The 21,088-nt window shown below is 37.9% G+C and overlaps 1 protein-coding gene and 1 long non-coding RNA gene across 3 annotated transcripts in view; one reads left to right on the forward strand and one right to left on the reverse strand.

The window, feature by feature from the left end:
- Positions 1-15,422, forward strand: part of LOC122313049 (mediator of RNA polymerase II transcription subunit 8) — a 40,769-nt gene extending 25,347 nt beyond the window's left edge. For both annotated transcript variants that reach the window (XM_043127762.1, XM_043127770.1), the window contains 7 exons: positions 5,524-5,805; positions 6,773-6,829; positions 7,391-7,597; positions 11,366-11,419; positions 14,289-14,349; positions 14,450-14,687; positions 14,908-15,422. In XM_043127762.1, the coding sequence (XP_042983696.1) occupies positions 5,524-5,805; positions 6,773-6,829; positions 7,391-7,597; positions 11,366-11,419; positions 14,289-14,349; positions 14,450-14,649 (861 nt within the window). In that variant the 3' untranslated portion in view covers positions 14,650-14,687; positions 14,908-15,422. The remainder of the gene's footprint in view (positions 1-5,523; positions 5,806-6,772; positions 6,830-7,390; positions 7,598-11,365; positions 11,420-14,288; positions 14,350-14,449; positions 14,688-14,907) is intronic.
- Positions 15,423-17,519: 2,097 nt separating this feature from the next.
- On the reverse strand, positions 17,520-19,036 carry LOC122302122. Its single transcript, XR_006240369.1, has 2 exons — positions 18,354-19,036; positions 17,520-17,835 (listed from the first exon to the last, which is right to left on the reverse strand). It is a non-coding gene; the product is annotated as an uncharacterized LOC122302122 (long non-coding RNA).
- Between the last annotated feature and the right edge of the window lie 2,052 nt (positions 19,037-21,088).

Here is a 21,088-nt window from a genome sequence, read left to right on the forward strand (position 1 = left end):
AAGCTGAGTATTTTCAATAAGGCCTTACTCAGAAAATGACTTTGGTGGTAGCATCAAGAAAGTGATGCTCTATGGAGGACCGTGGTTGATGCTAAATTTGGGGGCGCTTGGGGTAGCTGGATATCTAATTAAGTGCGTGGTTCATATGGTGCAGGTGTCTGGAAATTTATTAGGAAGGGCTGGGATTTCTTTTGCAATTTCAGATTTTTGGTGGGTCGAGGCACTAGTGTCAGATTTTGGTTTGACATCTGGTGCGTTGAAATTGCACTCAAGGAGGCTTTTCCTTCTCTTTCGTTGTACAAGGAAGCTTCAGTTGCTGATCATATGGACATTCCAAATGGCTTGCTGCAGTGGAATGTGCCATTTATAACAGCATTACAAGATTGGGAACTGGGAGATATTTCTGATTTATACAGCAAGCTGTATGCATTGACTTTGCAGCATGGTGCAGAGGACAAACTTTTGTGGATTCATCTGGGAAACACGAACTTCTCAGCAAGGTCCTTTTATAATGCTTTGACTTCTCAATCTTCTACTGTTTTCCATTGGAAGCATAGGAAAAGCAAAGTGCCTCTAAAAGTTGCTTTTTTGGGCTGGTTGGCCTCTCATGGAAAATTCTGACGATAGACAAGCTGAGGAAGCGTGGTATTTTTATAATGGATTGGTGCTTTATGTGCAAAAGGAATGGAGAATCAACAGACCATCTTCTTCTCCATTGTAACGTGGCCAAGGCTCTTTGGGATGATATATTTGTTGCATGGGTGATGCCTAAGAGGTTGGTGGATCTATTGTCTTGTTGGAATGGAGTAAGGGGAAATCGTCAAGTATCGGAGGTTTGGAAGATGGTGCCTTTATGTCTTACGTGGTTTATATGGAATGAGAGAAATGGTTATTGCTTTGAAAATAGAGAATGTTCTTTTTTGTTTGTGTTGGTGGGGGGGGAGGGGGGGGGGGGTAATTGGAGTTTTATTTTATCAATCTTTGTTACTTTGGGCTAAGGCCATTGTATTAGAGGGGGCTAATCTTAATGACTTGTATTCTTCTTTCTTTGCTACTATGCTGTAATTAGGTATATTTATCTTGTATACCACCTGTGTAAGACTTGGGCTTTGCCTAATTATGAGGTTTAATAAAATAAAATTTCTTACCTATAAAAAAAATAAGAAAAAAGAAAGTGTTTCCTAAGCACAACAATATTAGGTGTGTTAAGACTGGAGCTTTCTTGGTGTACCTTTCATCGTTTGGGAGTAGCTTTCCCCATGTCACCTCATTGGCTCAATTCCAAGTGTTGGCTTCCCACCCAACTTGAGTTTTAACAGGAGGCTAGATGTAGGAATGTCCTTGAGAAGTTCTTCACAATGGGGTCGTCCAGTAGTTGAATTTTGGTGCTTTGGCAAGGGAATTTGGGGAGTAGGTTATGGGTAAGTTTTTGGGGTGCTACCCGCACCGTATGGTGCGGGGTAGAACCCCCCCAACAAAACCCCCCCCCCCCCCCCCCCCGGCGGCATCCACATGGGGCGGATGGGGAAATGTTTTCCTGTCCCCTGCCCCGGTGTGCGGGGGCGGGGTACGGTGTGGGGGGGCCAATCCGTCCGACCCCCGCACCCCCTTGGGCCCAGAAGCATTTTCTAGGCTGAAAATGACCTAGAAGCATTTTCTAGGCCATTTTGGGCCCAGAAACCTCAGAAATGGGCCAAAAATGGCCCACAAGGTTGTATTTTTGGCCCAAAAAAAGCTTGTAGGCCATTTTTATTTTTCAGCCCATAAAATTATAAGTAAAAAGAAAAAACAAATTTAAAAACCAGATTAAAAAAAAAAAAGTGTTATGAATGGTAATTGATTTTATGGCTAATAAAAGTTACAAGTCTAAGAGTCTAATGCGTAATAAACTAATAATAATAACTAAGCTATTACAAAATTGAAAGGCTAAATAATTACAGAATTACAAACATAAAATTGTCCAAGAGACATTGTATCAACATTACAAATCATTGAATACAAAATATGAACAAATAATTAAAAATTGAATATTCTAAAGAGGCTTGTCAGGTGTCAGCTGTGGCTTGTTTTTGAGTTAAGAGGTGTGACAGTTGGGGCAGCTCGGGATTTACGACATTTTTATGCTGCAGAGATGCTAGACGTCTCATGTGTTACTATAAAAATTAATATTAAAATTAATAACGATGAAATGGAAATGAATATAAATAAATTAAAATAATAAAATAAAAAACAATTACCAGGTGGTCCAAATCCAGACTGATCACCACCCTCATTGGTCTCCTTAAAATCTAAAATATCCGGAATATGAATATCCTTTCTTATCGTTCAACTCTGTGTGCATATCAATGCCTCTACAGTTGTAGGAGATAATGAACTACGGAAAGGATCCAATATACGACCTCCGGTACTAAAGGCTGACTCTGAGGAAACGGTGCTAATAGGGATGGCCAAAATACAGCGGGCAATCTCAGAAATGATGGGATATTTTTTTGAGGCATTCTTCCACCATACTAATATATCGAAATTATTATCATTATCTTGGACCATATCCGCTGACAAATAGTTGTCTAACTCAGAAACGACTTCCGTAGATTGATGGACTAGTGTGGGATTCTGTGCGAGGGTCTTAGTCCACGGCATTCTGCGCTTCTTTGTAGGAGGCCCGGTCACGGTGTCTGTAGAAGGCGTTGGGGTCGGTGTATGTGTCTTCGATGTAGTACCACCCTTAATTGCATTAAACTCATCATATAATTTTTTCAGGGTATCTTGGGCCAATTCACCAATAAGTTCAGTCCATACCTGATCGTGAACAAGTCCCAACTCATATAACAAGTCTGAAACTTTCAGACAGGGATCAAGAATAACAGCCACATATAAGAAAATATTCATTCTAGTCAAATCTCCCAAATACTTGTCATATTTTAACATCATGGTCACTGTCATTCCCCTCATCTTTTTATTGGAACCCCTACTCATATCTTCTAATTCTTCTTTTACCCTACATATTTGTTGACAAAACTCATGGGATGTAGGGTACAAAGAACCAGATATATTCAATGTGACATCATAAAAATAGTCTAAGAAAATCAATAAAAGTAGAAACTACCACCCAATCATCATCATTAGGCTTTCGTGATCCCCGGTGCTCATCAAAGTATTTGACATATTGGATGTCTTCATCACCCAATAATTGAAAGGCTGCTTTATATTCTTGGGCTGCCTCCAACATCAAGAAGGTTGAATTCCATCTGGTAACATTAGTACAAAGACCCTTCTTCGATGTTATGCCAGCAGTCTTTGCAGCAATTTTGAATTTCTTCAATCTAGAAGGAGAAGACCTCACCCATTTCACAGCCATTCTAACTCATGCAACCGAGTCATTAACATCTTTCAACCCCTCAGTCACAATTAAATTCAAAATATGTGCAGCACATCTAACATGCAAGTATTCACCACCCAAGAATGTCTTATTTGCATCTTTAAGATAATTCTTTAGATATCCCAAGACGACATCATTAGACAACGCATTATCAACTGACACATACAAAACCTTTTCCAACCCCCACTCCTTTATTGCTACCTCCAAGACCTTCTCAATTGTCTCACTCTTATGATCAGTTATTTGACAAAATTTAATAATCTTTTTATATAGTTTTGGGGTTTCATGGATTGAAACCCCTTGAAACCCCCAAAAAAAATTAGGGTTTCGGATTGGAACCCCAAATTTTTTTTTTTTGGGGTTTCATGGATTGAAACCCCTAAAAATTTGGGGTTCCAATCCGAAACCCCAAATCAATTTAGGGATTTCAATGATTGAAATCCCTAAATTGATTTGGGGGTTTCAATCCATGAAACCCCAAAAAAAAAATTAGGGTTTCGGATTGGAACCCCAAATTAAATTGGGGTTTCAATCATGAAACCCCTAAATCAATTTAAGGGTTAGGGTTTCAATGAAATTTATAAAAAAAAAAAAAAAACAATCCATTGATTGAAATCCGAAACAATCACACAAGTCACAAATCCCATCCTCCATCTCCGATTCAACCCATCCTTCCTCCAATCTCCGATCAAAACTAAAAAAAAATAAAAAAATACAAAACCAACGGAGAAAGGAGAGAGAGGAGAGAACGAGCTAACTTACCGTGTACTGTGCAGTGTGCGGCTTGCGTCTGGCGTCGTGCGAGAGAGAGGAGAGAATGAGAGCGACTGGTTGCGAGAGGGAGGAGGGAACACGGGGGCAACGGGAGAGAGAGAGAGCTTTCGAGAAGATTCGGCACTCGGCAATGTGCGAAGGAAGGGAGGGGGGGGGGGACCGAGGGAGGGGGTTTAAACTTAGGTTAACCCACTAAAAGAAACGGTGCCGTTTTGTGATGGACAAAACGGCGCTGTTTCATTTAGTGGGTTAATAATAAACCCCCTAGATGAAACGGCGCCGTTTTGTCAAGTACAAAATGGCGCCGTTTCATATAAGAAGACTTATTAATATTTATTATATACATATATATAATATAATATATACTATATATATACGTAACCGGGGCGGGGCGGGGGAAAAACGGACCGGGGGGAGGCTGTTTCCGTCCCCCGCCTTCGCTGGGACGCCACCATATGGGCCCCCCACCCTTGCGGTGCGGATGCCCTGCCCCACATATGCGGGGGCGGGGCGAACGGGGTGGAGCAGCGGGTTCCGGGGCCCCGCTGCCCACCCCTAGTAAGTTTTAAGGACTGAAGATTTTTCTTTCCCATTCCCCATCAAGATTTGCAACCTGCATTCAAGTCCATAAAGTTTGTGCAATTTGCCTGTGAAGTGGAGAGCTGCCACATTTGCCTGCTTCATATTGTAATTGAGATGGAATATCTCTAGGTTTGCTAACTTATGAAGTGACCGAGTAGCATTGCACAAAATTTTTTATTGTCAAGGAATAAGGATTGATTTTCCATTCATGATAGACTTGGGTGTCAGTATTGGTTCCTAATCAAAAATTTGTTTGGATGCTGATTAGCATAGGGGTACTTGTTAGTTTTTCTTTTCCTTCTCTTTTTGTGTTTTTTGGCACTTTCTTAACCTGAAAATAGATACGCATACTTTTGTTGCAACAACTGGGAAACAAAGGTAAATTCTTTTTAATGGAAACTAAATGGATTCATGACTGTTCCTTTCTTTTTTTGTTTTATTTGCATTGTTTTATAGTTTGAATATTCCAGAACTAAGGCCAAGCCTGGATCTTTTTGTCTATCAATAAAGATATAATCTAATTGATATTATAAGGACCATAAAGACATATTTGATGTCATTTTCAGGCCTGATCCAACTGGAGATCTTTGGCCAAGGATTTTGGTCTTAGGTTTTGACATTGGGCTGAATATTAGCAATTAGCTCATTTTCCTGTCCAACTTTCTCCATATTGATGTTTGACATTGTATGAATTGTTGTGGCGTGATATTCTGCACTCATGAGAGAAAATTAGGGTCTCTTCTTTTCTGAATGTGTGTTTAGTCCATTACCAAAAACTTTTTAATCAGGCTTCTGCATCGCAACTTATTGGAAGATCAGCTGCATCTCCTGGTGCTACAAGTGCTACTTCCTTTGATAACACAGCTGCATCTCCGCTGCAATATGCAAATTCTCCTAGGTCAGGTACAAACATGATGAACACACCATCTCCTCAGCAACAAACCCCTCAACAGCAGCAGCAGCAGCAGCAGCAGCAGCTAAGGCAGAAACTGATGCAGATACCTCAACATCAGCCGCAAATCCTTGCTCAGCAACAGTTCAGGCAATCTACAATGCAAGGACTGGCACAGGTGAGGAATTATACTAAAATGCATTAATTTGAATTGGTTGCATATCTTTGTTGACCGAAAGGGCAGTACCATATGATGGCACAGTTGAACATTTTGATTTATACATATTTTTGGAAAAGGAGCTTCAGTGCAAACTTTGGTTCTTTTTAAGATAAAACATAAAATTTTGGAAATCTGAAGGTTTTTCAGGGCTTTGTGGACATATGGGAAGATTATATTGAAAATGTGTGAAACTTATGAATGTAAACTAATTTGAAATGGCTAAAAATTAAGAATGAGAAGGGAAAAAAGAGAGTGTGCAGATATTTTGTATTGCAACGTGCTCCATACTTATGGGAGTGAGTGGGTCATGTCCTGATGGAGGTAGTAGATTCATTGCTTCTAGGGGAAGTCTTGGTAGCCATGGCAACGCAGAGGTTTGAGGATAGTCCCTCTGCGTTTGATGTGGTGTATTTGGTGGGAATGTAATGTTCAGACCTTTGAAGGTCGTGTGTGTGTGGTGTTAGAATTAAGAACCATTATGTTTCATTCTCCTTGTGCATGGCCTTGCCTACAATAATTTCTGTTCCTTAGCTTTCTAGAATTTATGGAATTGTGCTCTTTCTTCATCCTTCTAGTTCGGTGCTTCCTATTGTATACTTGGGTTGCACCCCTTTGTGCTTTGAATAAATTTATATTACTTATAAAAGAAACAGTATGCATATAAGATCACCATTCGAAACCTTAATTAATTAATGATTCATCTTGCTTTCTCGCTTGCTCATTCATATCACAATCTGTTTTTGGGAGCCTTGAATTTTGTCTTATGTTAATCTCTCTGAAAGTTCTCCGTTTTAGGAATTCCTGCTGTATTGTTCGATTTGGAATGGTTTGCATCTGCATCCGACATTGATAATTATGTTAGATGATTTTTTGTTTCCACCCACTATAAATGCATAGCATTTGACTATTTATATTCCTCATGCAGAACCAGCAGCCACAACTGCATGATTTGCAGGGCCAGGCTCAGCAGAAGTTTCAGTCGGTAACTTTACATAAGCTACTCTCTTCAATCTTCCATTAGTTATTTTGGCAGAAAAGTCTGTTGCAAAGGCACCACCACACACCACCACCCCCACCCCCGCCCTGGTGCCCCCACCACCATATCGAATTGCTTACGCATGCATTTTTTCTGTTGTTCTTGCCACTAAAGTCTAATTTAGGGCTTCTTTTTTTTTTTTTTGGGGGGGGGGGGGGCTCTGTTTGGATGTACCTTTTTTCTCTGTTTGTATCTATGTATGTGTGGTTGAAACTGAATGGTCATATGCATTTAACTGACATAAATAAAACTTGCATGGCTTTAACATTCTGGTTTTGTTAAGTATGATAAAATTCTTAAATGCAGAAGAAAGGTTTGTTACTTATCTTGATTGTGAATTGACTTGAATGTCTTTTTGATTTTTTTTTTCTTGATATTATTTGAGTTCTAACCTACACACAGGCACTTTGCACCACTAATGCATCAAGAAGCACTTAGAACTGTCTTTTTGCAATTCTCCAAATCTTTTTTATTGGTTTCACAGCTAAAAAAATGATTTCTTCTCAGTTACATGGCCAAAATCAGATGCAATTTTCTCAAGCGATGGGGCACCAGCAGTTTCAGAGGCAGTTGCCTTCAGGACATGTTCAGCATGGCATTGGTCAAAGCCAACTTAACCAGGGAAATCAGATGAATCGCCACTTAAGTCAGTTTTCTGGCAATGCTAATAGTGCATTGTTTAATGCAGCTCAGGCGACATCAAATACGCAAATGGTTGGATATTCAAGTCTTTTCATTTATTCACTTTCCTTCATTTTAACAATAATTTTATTTAATTTCATGTTGTAGCTCTTATAATATACTACAGCAGACAGCATAGAGAACATGTCTTTGGATTAATCTAAAGTGGCTGAGACGATTAGGCCATGTTTGGACACTTAGATGACTCAACATCACTCATCTCAAAACTTTTCATAATTTCTTTTCCAAACATCACTCAACACAAAACACTTTGCAATTTCAAATCTTCAACTCTTTCATCCAATCATCACAACTTTTCCAAACTTCCAAACAAAACACAACAAACAATACAACTTTTTCAAATTTCAAAACAAAAATAATATTAAAAAATCATATTCGAACAATATTTTAACTTTATAATATTTTTATTCAAATTTCTCTCTCTATTTTCCTAAAATCCGTTAAAACATATTCATAAACCATTTCACTCATATTCATAAACCATTTCACTACTATTCACAAAATTTCCATCTCATCTCATCTCATCACTTAAACATGGGCTTAGTTCCCTCTCCTATTCATCTCTTGGCGATTACATTGTTGGAGAAGTGACTCGTTGAGTCTGTTCCATCATAGGGGAAAAACTCTTAGCAGTATTACATGCCCTAAGGTGTTGGTTAAATTTTGTTTTCTTTCATATTTCATGGTCTGCCTCACTGCCAGCTGCCATCCACACAAGAAATTTGTTGACCTGCATTTTCCTTTTCCATGATATTCTCCTCTCTATTCAAGAAGCACATTTTAGTTCTGCTTCTTGGTAGATTTTTGCCCATTTTCTAGGCTAAAAAATCTTATATCTCTATTAAGATTTTGTTTTCAAATGTTTGTTTATTGTATAGGTAAGAACCAATTTTATTAATATGAGAAAAATGTACTCACATTGGAAGTATACAAGAGATCTATCTAACTAGCAAAATGAAAGAGCTCTTAAAAATTCTTTCAAAAGATGCAAAAAGCTGTACTATTTTGGGCCACTATCCAACGATAAAAGGTATAAGTTACCTATAAAAATAATAATAAATAAATGGTATATGAAATAATGACTTGAGTTTGAATTACGTTGGCCTTCTGCTAGGGCTGCCTCAAGGGCCACATCAATATGGGATATGGTGATCGAGAAGATAGAACGTAGATTGGTAGGTTGGAAAAGGCTGTATTTGTCGAAAGGTGGCAGGATCACCTTAATCAAGAGTACCTTGTCTAATTTACCAACGTATTTTTTATCTCTATTCCCAATTCCAGCAAGGGTGGCGATCGAGATTAAGAACTTAGAGATCTTTTTTTATTAGGACTTTATTTCTATGGGCATTAGCTATTGATTTTAATGGACTCAATGTTCATGATTTTCTTGTTTCCATTGCACCCTCCTAACTAGGGTTTACCTCTTCTATACCATATACAATCTTGTGTACTTGGCCTATGCCTATTCTGATCAATACAATTGTTTACTTATTAAAAAAAAAAATGATGACTTGAGTTCCTTCACTGATTCGTTACAGTCATTAAAACTGTGTGCATTTCTTTTCCTCCAAATACATTACAAGAAGCAAGAATTCTCCATAATAATGTGCACTGATGGCTACAACTGCCTTTTCCAACATGCTAGGAGTTCCACCACTCAGGGAGGCATAATCCAATTTTTCTGAACAAGCCAAAGGCTATGTTCCATAAAATGCTAGCTACCTCATTATGAAATAGAATATGATACACTTTCACACAAGCAACACCGATTGATCACTGTAACCTCCCTCTTCCTCACATTATCCAAGTTAAGAACTTACTTAAAGCCGCTGTCTGAATGAAGAAATTCACTCTGTGGGCCTCCAAATGAGCTTCTAGGGTAAAGGGAACATATCACAGGCACACAACAAATTATAAAATGACTTTACTTTGATAACTCCTTTGTCAGATTTGCCTCACCATTTTATCTGACAAGATTTTGACCCACCCCACTTGAGTACAATTGGTCAAATTTTGAATAGCTCCAGGAAGGCATCTTTCAATTGATGAGCACGCCATACATCATGCCAAAAGCAAATCTTTGACCCATTACCCAACATTAATCTAGTAAAACGAGAGAAAACTCATCAAGCCCTCCCAATCCCTCCCAAGCAGGATACTTTGTGTCCACTAGTACTCTCAAAAGGCTTTCTTGTACATAGTTCACTGAATAATTTATATTTTATTTTGATGTGATGTTTTCTGGTGGTGAATGTGCTAGTTGTGTAAAACATTATCAGATTTGTAGTGTTTCATTCTATCACCGTTATAGGGCAAATGCCCTCGAGATCTCTCAGCTTTACAGGGCAAATGCCCATTTCAGATTGACTGGGTTGTAGCTTCTATATTTATTTAAATGTTTACTCATGTTTTATATCGCTCTATTTATGCTTGAGACTATATTCTGTTAAAGGGCTACTCCTTATGGAGATTTTCTTTGGATCTAATGTGTTCTTGGCATAAATTTTGTACTCCATCCATGCGGGGATGTCACAGTACGACTTTCATAAATTATCCCAATCTTAACATAGATAAGTATTAATAATATTCACCTTTATTGTTTTGGACGGTAGGTTTGGAAGGTAATGGCTATTTAAATGTGAAATAATCAATTTGTGTCTTTAAAAGAGTAGAGTTGATGAAAATAGAAACAAAATGGCATGAAGTAAATATTTACTTATAAAAAGTATATATATTTACCAATTGGTCTAAATCTTTTTTTTTTTTTTTTTTTCTTGCTAAAAAACTGGGAACTGATGTGTTATACTTCAGCTGGAGGATAATGTTAGTGAGTAATGCTATACAATCCTAGGGTGTGCGAGCCCTGTGTACTCATTTTGAAAAAAATGGGGTCCACCATTAAAAAAATAATTTTTTCATGTGTTCCAGATTTACCTACTTTTTTCAAAAGGAGTGCGCAGGTCTTGCACATCTTATGACTGCAAATATCATTTTTCTATGTTAATATCTTAATGATATTTCTTGAACAAAATATCATACACTATAGTAGCATTATTGCATTGGGTTAAAACCCAAATAAGTAAATGAGTTATGCTTGGGGTTGGAAGTTGGGGGGTGAGAGGAGTTGTAGTGTTGAGAGCATACCCCCTTTAAGTTGAATTTCCTTAAAGTTTCCTTCAGATGGGTTACAGATCCCTTTTTATTTACATTTTTTTATTTCTTTCTTTGACTTTTCAGATTATCTTAATTTTGGGTTTTGAGCTGTATTTGCCGACTGATTTTTTATTTATTTATTTATTTATTATTTCTTCTTCCAAAAATCTGTTTTTGTTCATATATAGAAAAAAGAAAAAAAGTAGTTACCCCCAAATATTGGAAGTCTTTTACTTCTCTCCATGCAGTGGTTGATATCATGTGCTTTCTGGTTTCTATGTATCTGTTTTCTTCAAAACGTTATTATCAGTTATAGAGAATGTTTAGTATTAGTTCCTCGAAATAAATATGGTCGCTGGTGAAGCATGTACTGTAATGATGTAGGTGAATAGAAGAAAAGGAAATATATATTGCTTATTCACAATCACATTTCTTACTCTTACCCATGATCTATAGCATGCATCTGTATTGCTTGTTCACTCACATTGTCCATCTATTTGTATATTTTGAAGCTATTTCCCTGTTTCCCAGTGTACTTTAGTTCTCCCTTGGCTGAAGCTGTTTTTTTTTATCCTTTATGACAGCATCTTTCACACCTTGACTTTCATTTTGTACGTCCTGTTTCAGATTCCAAACATTTCGGCGACTATGTCATCGCAGTCACTTATACCACGGATGCAGGTGTGCTTCCAAATTGCTTAGCCAATATTGTTTCCCTTTTTATTTTCTTGATTTGCAAATGAGAAGGAAAAAGAAAAATGGGGAGGTTTTTTTGCTCGTTTCTCCATGCCTAACAACCGTTCTTGGAGTTTGGAACCATATATAATCAGTTTTGACATATTAAGTTCTGACATACTGAATATGTTGGAACCATATATACTCAGTTTTGCTAAAACAGAAGAGGATTACTGTACCATTTATGATAGACATGACCATGACTTCTGTGATTTCGTTGTGTTGATGTTCACACATGCCCAATCTGCTTTTCTTCCCTGATAAATTTTTGGTAGTTCATTCATTAACTAGAGGCAGGGTGCCTGTCAGTGTCTGGCTGATGCAAGATGAATCTTAGAATCAGTTGACTTTTAGTTTATTTAGGTTAGGCTGTTAATTTATCTTATTATTTTGTATTTTAGTCAATGAGCATATTAGAAGAAACCCCTTGCCAAGGGCCTGGGCACCCTCGGGATTAGTCGGGAATTTGTTCTTGGACACTTGGTGCCAATAAAAAAAAAAAAAAAACATATTAGAATTCAATTAGGATTAGGGTTTATTCAGAGTCTAGTTTAGATTGGGAGTTCATTTGAAATTTTATCTTTTATTTGTTTTTTATTTTATTAGGATACCTTTTAATCTAAATAAACCTCTCTCTCTCTGTGTTTTTTTATTTTTTATTTTTTATTTTATTGATTGGTAATCTAAATAAACCTCTTTCAAAGGCCTGTGGCCTGGTTGGCATTACCCCCAGCCTCCAAAATGGAGGTGTGGAGTTTGAAACACCCCCTCCCCAAAATTATCAAAAAAAAAAAAAAACCTCTTTTGTACTCCCAATGGATTCCAATTTTGAATGGAATAAAATTTATTTAAAAAGTGGCTCTCCCTCCCTCTCCCTCAATTCTCTCTTTCCTGAGCTTCTTCTCTCCTCCCTCTTTTGGCTTCTTCACCCTTGCTTTCTTCTCTTCTTCCAACTTTCTTCTCACTTATTAGTTTTGGTGTGAGACCATTACTATTGCTTTCTATATCCCAAGGTCTGCAGCATTCAATTTTCTCACATGCCACAGAAATTCACTACCACCACCTACACAGCTCTCCAGATTTCTGCACGTCTGAATCACCCTCTCATAAACCCTCTGTTAACCTATCCACCATCCAAACAGCTGCAACAACACTCAACGACCACGATCCATCCAACATCTGCCACAGAAAACGTATCTTCATCTCTAGAGAGCATCACCCACACCCAAAACACTAATTGATAAAAACCCACAAGCCACACTTAAATAAATAAATCCCCGTTTTAAAAAAAAACAACCCAATTGGCAACCATCATGACTCATCCAATATTCAATTGGTAGCCACCACAATATCCCTGCCACCTAAATCTGGAAAAAAAAAAAAAAAAAAAAACCATGTTCCGCCCAAGCACTGCCAACCTATCAGAATTCAGCAATATGAACCACACTGAAATTGAAAAAGAAGAAGAAACTAGTAAAAAAAAATTCCCAACAGACCATTGTGCTTCCATCCAGCTGCTACTACCATGCACCCACAGAAACCCTTTCACAACTCAATCCATAATCCTCTTTCCCACAAACAAAATACCTGAAGCATAAGAGATAGAATCCCACATATCAGGATTTTCCTAGATTCACAATTGACTCAGCTGCCACTGCATCTCCATTACCGAAACTCAAGCAACTCAACTGTTCTCTCCTTTATGCTGCCATCAATCATGAAAGTGCCTCCACACGCATTGCCTAGCATTTTCTTAGCAGCACCAGAGACGTTACAGAGCAGCAGCTTTCCATTGAAGAAGTGGAGATTTTTTTTTTGGAGAAACCAATTGCATCTCACAAGGGGAGGAATTTCACTAGATGCCAAATATGGTGGTTTTTGTTTTTGCATGAAAGCTTTAGAGAAGAAGAAAAGTTGAAGAAGTGTTCTGTGACAGAAGAATAAAGGAAGAAAGGTCTTGCTTTATGGGCAGCAGGTCAAATAAAACAAAGAAATTCAGGGTGCCAGTATTCTTGTCATTTCCCTTTCGTTTTGGCATAATTTTTATGGGTTTTAATGGAAGTCCAATAACAAGCACAAGACCAGTTTTGTGGAAGGTCCAAAGAATCATCGAGCCTGTGTCCATTCACGGTCCAGGCATAGCGTTTTTCTCAAAGCTGTGATGCCATGGGCGTTTGTTTCCACCTTTGGGATTTCAAAACTCAAGGACAAGTTTTTTCAAAGCAGGGGAGAATAATGGGGGATGAATTTTAAGAGCAAAGTGACTTTTGGTTTATTTAGATTAGGTTGTTATTTTACTTATCTTTTTACTTTGTAATTCAATAAATAAGCCTGATAGAATCCAATTAAGATTAGGGTTCAGATAGGGTCTAGTTAGATTCTGAGTTTATTTAAAATTTTCTGTTATTTGATTTCGTATCTCTTTAGGAGTCTGTTGGTAATAAATAAAAGTCCTAATTATATTAGGACACATGTTAGTCTATTTCAAAATTTTAAACATCCCTTGTGCTCCAGATTCAATTTTGAATGGAATTAAATTTATGAGGAATTGTTTTTCTTTCCCTCCCCTTTTTCTCTCTTTTCCTCCTTTCTTCTCTCTCATTCCCAAGCTTCTCCTCTCCTTCCTCTTTGACTTTTATTTTCTCTTTCTTCCTAGTCTTCTCATTTCTTGTCCTGCATCAGTGGCACTGAGTAGCTGACCTTTATTGTGCCTGTTCTAGATAGGTGTACTAAATATATGTCTGTGTTTGCATTTTATTGTTAATTTTCATTCAATTGTGTTATGATGACTTCTCTTCTGCTTAATTACTGTCAGTTTGGATTATCTGGTAGCAATCCCCAGCGAAGTCATGCTTCCCAAATTTTGAGTGATCAGAGTAAGAATTATGTCCTTAGTTATGTTTCTATGTGAATATTTGTGTCAACATGGCTGTAGACTTAGTAGGCTTAAAATGCAAACTGGGGTTTTTCTTGTAGTGTTTAATATGGGAGCAGCCAATCCTAGTGGTATGATGCCAATACAACAGCAGCAGCAACAACAGCAGCATGGCTCACAAACTACATTTGGTAATATGCAACCAAATGCGCAGAATCTACAACCTGGTATGGTAGCACTTCAGAACACGCAACAGAATCTTCCCAATTTCTCCCAACAGAGACAGCAAAACCCACAGTGATGCAATATATGATTGGGGAAGTAATTCTCATTTTTTGGGTGAGAACTCGTTCATGTTGTCTAATTTTTACTTTGAAAGTACAATGTTGTTTTTTGTTTTTTAAAATTGGCAGTATGCTTTTCCATTTTGTCTCTCTAAATAAGTTCTGCACTTGATGTCATTCCAGCTCACGGTCTATGTGATGCATGACTATGCCTTTCTTGTTCCAGTGTATTGAGACTTCCCAAATGACTAATTACTTATTTCCATCTTATGTAGTGTTTTATAGTAGTGTCGATGTGATGGAGTTGAAGGGGTTCCAACAATTTAGTACATACTACATACTTTTAGGCCACGACATTCTGTGAGGATGGACGTGAGGTACATGGAACATACGTAACAAAACAAGTGAACGTGAAAACTTGTTGCATGCGACATGCATGCAGAGAAGAGCTTACGGGCACGTGAAGAATGAGAAGGTTACGCTGGGGGGACTGGGTCACCTGCAGGACTTGGTCATTGGCAGTTAGAGTGATGTTTTCTGCATATTTAGTTTGTTAGTTCGTGTACTCTGTTTTTCTGCATGTTTATTTCGTGTGCTCTGTTTTCTGTTTTTACATGTGTTTGCGTCCAGTTGTTAGTTTCTAGTTTTCCTTTTGTTTCGGTTTGCTAGTTTGTACGTGGCTTTGCTTATTTAAGCAGCTCATGCCTCAGTTAATGAGATTATCAAGTATTTTGCAGTCAAATTGTGGTACATTTCTCACCCGAAGAAAAGACAACTATCCTAGCGTTTATATACTGTGTTTGGGACATATCACATACGCATCTGAGTAGCTAAACGATAGGATGACAGGACTTTCTTTTCAAGCACCCTTCCCTAGCTGCTTGTAATATTCACATTTCATTGACATTCCTTGGTTAGATTTGGTTTTTATTCCACGTTCATAGGATGTGCCAAAGAAAAGAAAATGTTTTTTGTTCAAATGCTTGGTTATATCAAATTGATGGAAGAAAAGTTATTTTTCTTATATGGTTGTCAATGTCGAATTCTTTCTTTTATTTCGTGATGGAAAATTATAGTTCAAGTTTTCTTTCTTCTTTTTGGAAGGCTGTTGAATGCAGTTGCTGTATTTGGTGTGCATGATGGTTGCGGATCGGGTTATTTAATCTGCGAGTGGGAGTGAGAGAGGCCTTGTTTAACATGCATATTTAACTGTTGTGAGGTTTGTGACCTGTGAACAGTGAGTCTTAATCCCACTAATGTCTTGCCTGCGTTTTTGTGTACGTACGCTTGTGTTATTCAACAGCAGCATGACCCCAGAAAATTGATGTTTCAACTCGAAGTTGGAACTGCATATGGATTTTTATATATTCATATGGTTGCATACATCTTCATATTGTAAGTTGCCGATTGGCAAACTATTCGGTTGAAAAAAAGAAAGTCTTGAATATGGGGAATTGGTTCAGTGTATTGGAAATTGGGCTACCTTATCAATTATGCCACAATCCCTCTATTATCACACTTGGTTGATGTGGCAGAGCTTAATGACCATTGGACTTTTATAGTTTGTTTTGGCAAAACTTTATCAAAGGGTTACTAAACATTGTCACGCCAGGAAAGTAAGATGATGGTGGAATAATGATAGGAAAATGCCAGTGTGTCTCACAAATTTGCCCATTCATTTTGACCGCTCATGTATTTTAATTTATTATTATTATTATTATTATTTTACTTAATAATTAAGAAAATGAATATTAGTTGTATTTTTTTATTTTTTAAAAATATTTAAAAAATATGAAGAAGAAAAGAAAAAAAAAAGTTAGAAAGTAACATTTAGCTTATGGGGCATGCCCAACGATGAGTCGGGTGAGAATGGTCCGGTTTGGTCTTATGGGGATAATGGAATTTTCGGTCAATCATTTTCTTTGGATCGGATTGGACCGAATATCTTTAGGGACAAGAAGTTATAGGTCTGGTCCAATCGTTTTTTTTTTTTTTTTTTAAATCGATTAATAAAAAAATTTATTTAAAATACTAAATTAAAATTAAGTAACTTATTAAATGAAAATTGCATAATAAATTTTACAATTATTAATATATACTACTACTATATTTAATAGTTATATATTAAAGAATATAATAATATATATAGTTATAAACTTAGTACCAATACTATAACTAATAACTATATTAGTAGTATTACTAATATACTATATGTTAGTGATAAATTGATAATACTATATTAAATAATACTCTATGTAGTTATAGTGATTTAATATGTGTGATTTAATACTAACATATTAAGTTAACTATACTAATACTATTATAAATGTATACATACACTATAATCTATACTATAACTCTTATAATATGTTAATGTATAACAAATATATTGATATACACTAGTACTATGTATTATATTTATACATTAAAAAATATAATACTTATATAATATTGTGATATACTAATAATTAATTATATAAAATTATTTATATAAATAATAAAATAGATATATTTTATTTTCATTCGGTCTGGTCCTGGGTGAAAAATCCCTAAACAGGGATTGGACCGAATGAATTTGATCTTATAAAAATTGGACCGGACCCAATTAGATTTGGTTCGATCTGGTATAAAAATAGCCAGTCTGGCTGGTTTTTCCAGTTCAAACCAGCTGAATCTCACTCAAAATGATATATAGCATCTAGCATCTAGCATTTTCATTTCTAATAAAGGTAAGAAAATTGAAAATTGTGTTAAGAATGAGAAACCCAGACACTAAATAAAAAACCTTACGAAAATAGTTCCAGTTACATTTGAGGGTATTGGATGGCAAGGTTGGAATCGAGAGAGTATGGTTGGAGTTCTTACTTTTTTTGTGGGAAAATCAATATGATTTCCAAGCATATGAGACGTCTCAATAAAACTTTCACATTGCTTCATCCATTGACCGTGGATGTCATAAATGGAGCTAACAAAGATCTTCCTCCAAAATGGAGACAAAATCAATTGAGGTTTGTAAACCAAAAAAGCAAAGAAAGAAAACACGATTTGTAATGCGTTAGAATTTTGTTAGTGCTCTATATATCCTGGAGACGAACTTTGCGTTGTGTACTGCTTCCAAATTTTCAACAATTTGCGTGGGATTTGAAAATTTTCAGGGAGGCCTGGAACAGCAAGTGCAGCATTTCTCTATAAACCATTTGAGCCTGTTTCCATGGAGATATGTAGCAATCAATACGTGGTCAATATGCATACAGACATGCTACCTTGTAATGATCTGTCCTACACAATATCAATTGTCTTTTTCTGTTTGGTCAACATTTGACTGTTTGGTGCATGCTTTGGATGTCTAAAAGGAAGTACAAATGCAAAACCTAACAGTCAAAAAGCCTCCAAAAACATCCTATGTAATGACCCACTTTATGCTCCGCGCAGGTGAATTTCTGGGGTCATCAAAATCTTTATAAAGATTTTGATTTGTTTGGTTAATTTGATATGTTTGAGAAGTCTAAAGTGTAATCGATGCAAATCCATGCTCAATTTGAAATAGGGACACTGATCTGAAACCTTATGACGAGGGGCTGAAAAAACCATTGTAGCTGGAAAAAGAGAGATTTGATAACGACAAATGGAGATGCAATGGGAAAAAAAGATCAGATTTTCTAGCTGGAATTCTGTACATAATGCATTAGAAAGATTAAAATCATGAGACCGAAAGGCTTACAAGTCTTCAAGGCAAGAGTTCTTGGAAGCCAAATCATCCGGCTCTCGACGACGATCCAATGAGAATGTCAATGCCAGTGGCAGTGAAGTACCAGACAGTTTAGCATGCAAAAGAGGGAGATTCTCTGCCGATGTATGGCTTGAAGGTTGGGGGGAGAAGGGAGGGGAAAGTGATGGAGATGAAGAGAAGATGTATTTTTGGTTGCCTGGTCCTACACTGACGGGAAGTGGTGAGGGAGGTGTTGGTGGTGATGATGTTGGAGAAGGATAACCAATACCATTGTTCGTTTGCTCCATTGAAACTGAAGCAAAAAAAAGGCAAAACATATGCACAATAATCTCACTTTTGAAAGATGGGTTGGGTGGGTTTGCTTGTTTTAGGACCAAATCCTTTTACCCAAAGTACTTTCCCGGGAGTTTTATTTGTTTGATTCTTAGGTATAACCTAACGGTCATATGTCATATGCGCCAACCCCTTTCATCTGCTTCTTATTCTTCGCTTGGCTACCTGACAATTTTTCAAGCTTCTCAAATTACCATTTTGGGTCTCTTGGGTTTGACTTTATGATTTTAACGAAAGTCTAGGACTTTTTCTCACCCTTATGCCAATTAAAAACAGAGAAATGGACACAAAAATTGGGGCGGTTCATGAATATCTTCTTGGCCAACTGGGTCACGAAGGGGATCGTGGGAACAACAATATTTCATATTTGGATTAGACCCACAGATGGATATGGATTGCTTTGAGAAATAAGATCTCAGGTTGAGATCTTGATACACTAATTTACCATCATCAGAAACAGTCAATGATATACTCCAATGTAGGAAGAGCCGCTGCTTTCTGGCTTGATATAAAGGAGGCCAGGCTTCTATCATGTAGCAGTAGTGAAGGAAAATTGATACCACAACAGGAAAAATGGCACTGCATTTAATTAGTGATTGGATTTGTAACCCTTAAAAACATGGTCATTCAGCTAGAAACTTGTTGTAAAAGGGTTAACATTTGTGATGGTGGGTGTTGCCTGTTGGTTCATGAGGGAGGTCAGACAATCAAGTAGCTTGACCCGTCAGTTGGACATGAGAGAAGTCGGGCAATCAAGTGACTTGTCCTGCCTATTGGTTTGTAAGAGAGGTCGGGTAGCCAAGTGCCTTGTCCAACATGTTGGTTCGTGAGAGAGGTCGGGCAGCCAATTGACTTGTCCTGCCTGTTGTGCACGAGAGAGGTCATGCAATCAAGTGGCTTGTCCCGCCTGTTGGACGTGAGAGAGGTCGAGCAATCAAGTGACTTGTCTTATCTATTGATTCATGGCGAGTCAGTGACTCGGCTTTTATTTGAGCGTTGTTCGTGGCAAGTCCAATGACTCGACTTTTATTGAAGGAGATGCTTAATTGTGCTAAAAATTCAAATCGGTTATCATAGATAATCCAAACTTGCAAACTTGAATCATTTTGCTAGAGAGTGATGAAAGCTAGCAAAATGATTCAAGTTTGAGGTGCGCCAGTGAGGCTTGTGGGCAGCCATGCTTTGGCAATGATGAAGGTCTGGGTGCCCGCGATAACGGGCAGCCTATTTTGATGATTAACAATTTAAAATGCTCGAACGATAGCCAAGACGACTTTTAGCCGGTGTTTTGCGCCATGGGGATGATTTTCGAGGAAGTAGGTTCTTGAGGCATAGGCATGCAGCCACTGGAACTCTCGTGGAGCTAGGGTCATTCAGTCATCGCTTTCATTTCTTCCTCTATCAAAATTATTCATTGCTGAATGATTTTTGTGTAGTGGAACCTGTTCGTCCCAGGATGATTTTTGTTGAGACTTGTCCTGCTTGCATATCCTCTTCGTTTTGTTTGCATGCAGTGGGACTAGTTGTCTAAGCAGTGTTAATTACGTAGGACTGGTGAGCAAAATGGTCATTTATCTACTTGTCCAACTCCATGTTCACATACCTCCGTTCTTGTGGCTCAATTTTTGAATTTATGTCTCCAATGTGCGCTGGAAGGAAGCCAAATGAAGCTTGTCGCTTGCTTATCATCGCGTCTTGTTTGTCTCATTTTGACTCTAGCTACCTTAGGCAACAAATTTTCAAGTGGTGGTCCACTCTACTTGGGACACTTGTGATGGGTTCACCACAATGGATGAGTTGCACAACCTTGCCATGACCGGCTCCTTTGTGGCGAGAAAAGCTTCCATGGGCACCAAGCAAAGGTAATGGTGGTAAAGCTTCTGTGGCGAGGAATGGTCCGGGTGAGCAAAAACTTTTGTGGCAAGGAATCCAGTGGAATTGAAGCTCCTATGGCGTGGCTGGCAAAGCTTTTTTATGGTTGCATCTTGCTAAACGGGTGGGGTCTTTGCTGTTGGTTGGCTCTGGTTGTCGATGATCATGGCAGATCCAGCACCACCGTTGTCTCCATGTTGTCGTGGGTGAGCTACTTTCGTCTTGTAGCTATCGAACTGTTGTGGCAACCTGAGTGGCAGCCACGTACCATGCATCATAGGCAGTGGCAGAACCACAAATGCTTGTCACGAAGACCTTGGTCTGGTTGCACTGTGGAGACATTGGTCTGGTCGCCCACCAAGAGATGTTGGTCTGGTTGAATGGTGGGAACGTCAATCTAGTTGCACGCCACAGGATCTTTGCTCTGGTGGCTCGCTAAGGGGCGTTGATCTGGTTGCTCGCAATGAGATCATTGCTCATTGTGTGTGTTGGAAACCCCCCAAGTGTGAATTGCATGTGAA

The sequence above is a fragment of the Carya illinoinensis genome, chromosome 1, assembly GCF_018687715.1.
Source record: "Carya illinoinensis cultivar Pawnee chromosome 1, C.illinoinensisPawnee_v1, whole genome shotgun sequence".
Classification (NCBI taxonomy): Eukaryota; Viridiplantae; Streptophyta; class Magnoliopsida; order Fagales; family Juglandaceae; genus Carya; species Carya illinoinensis.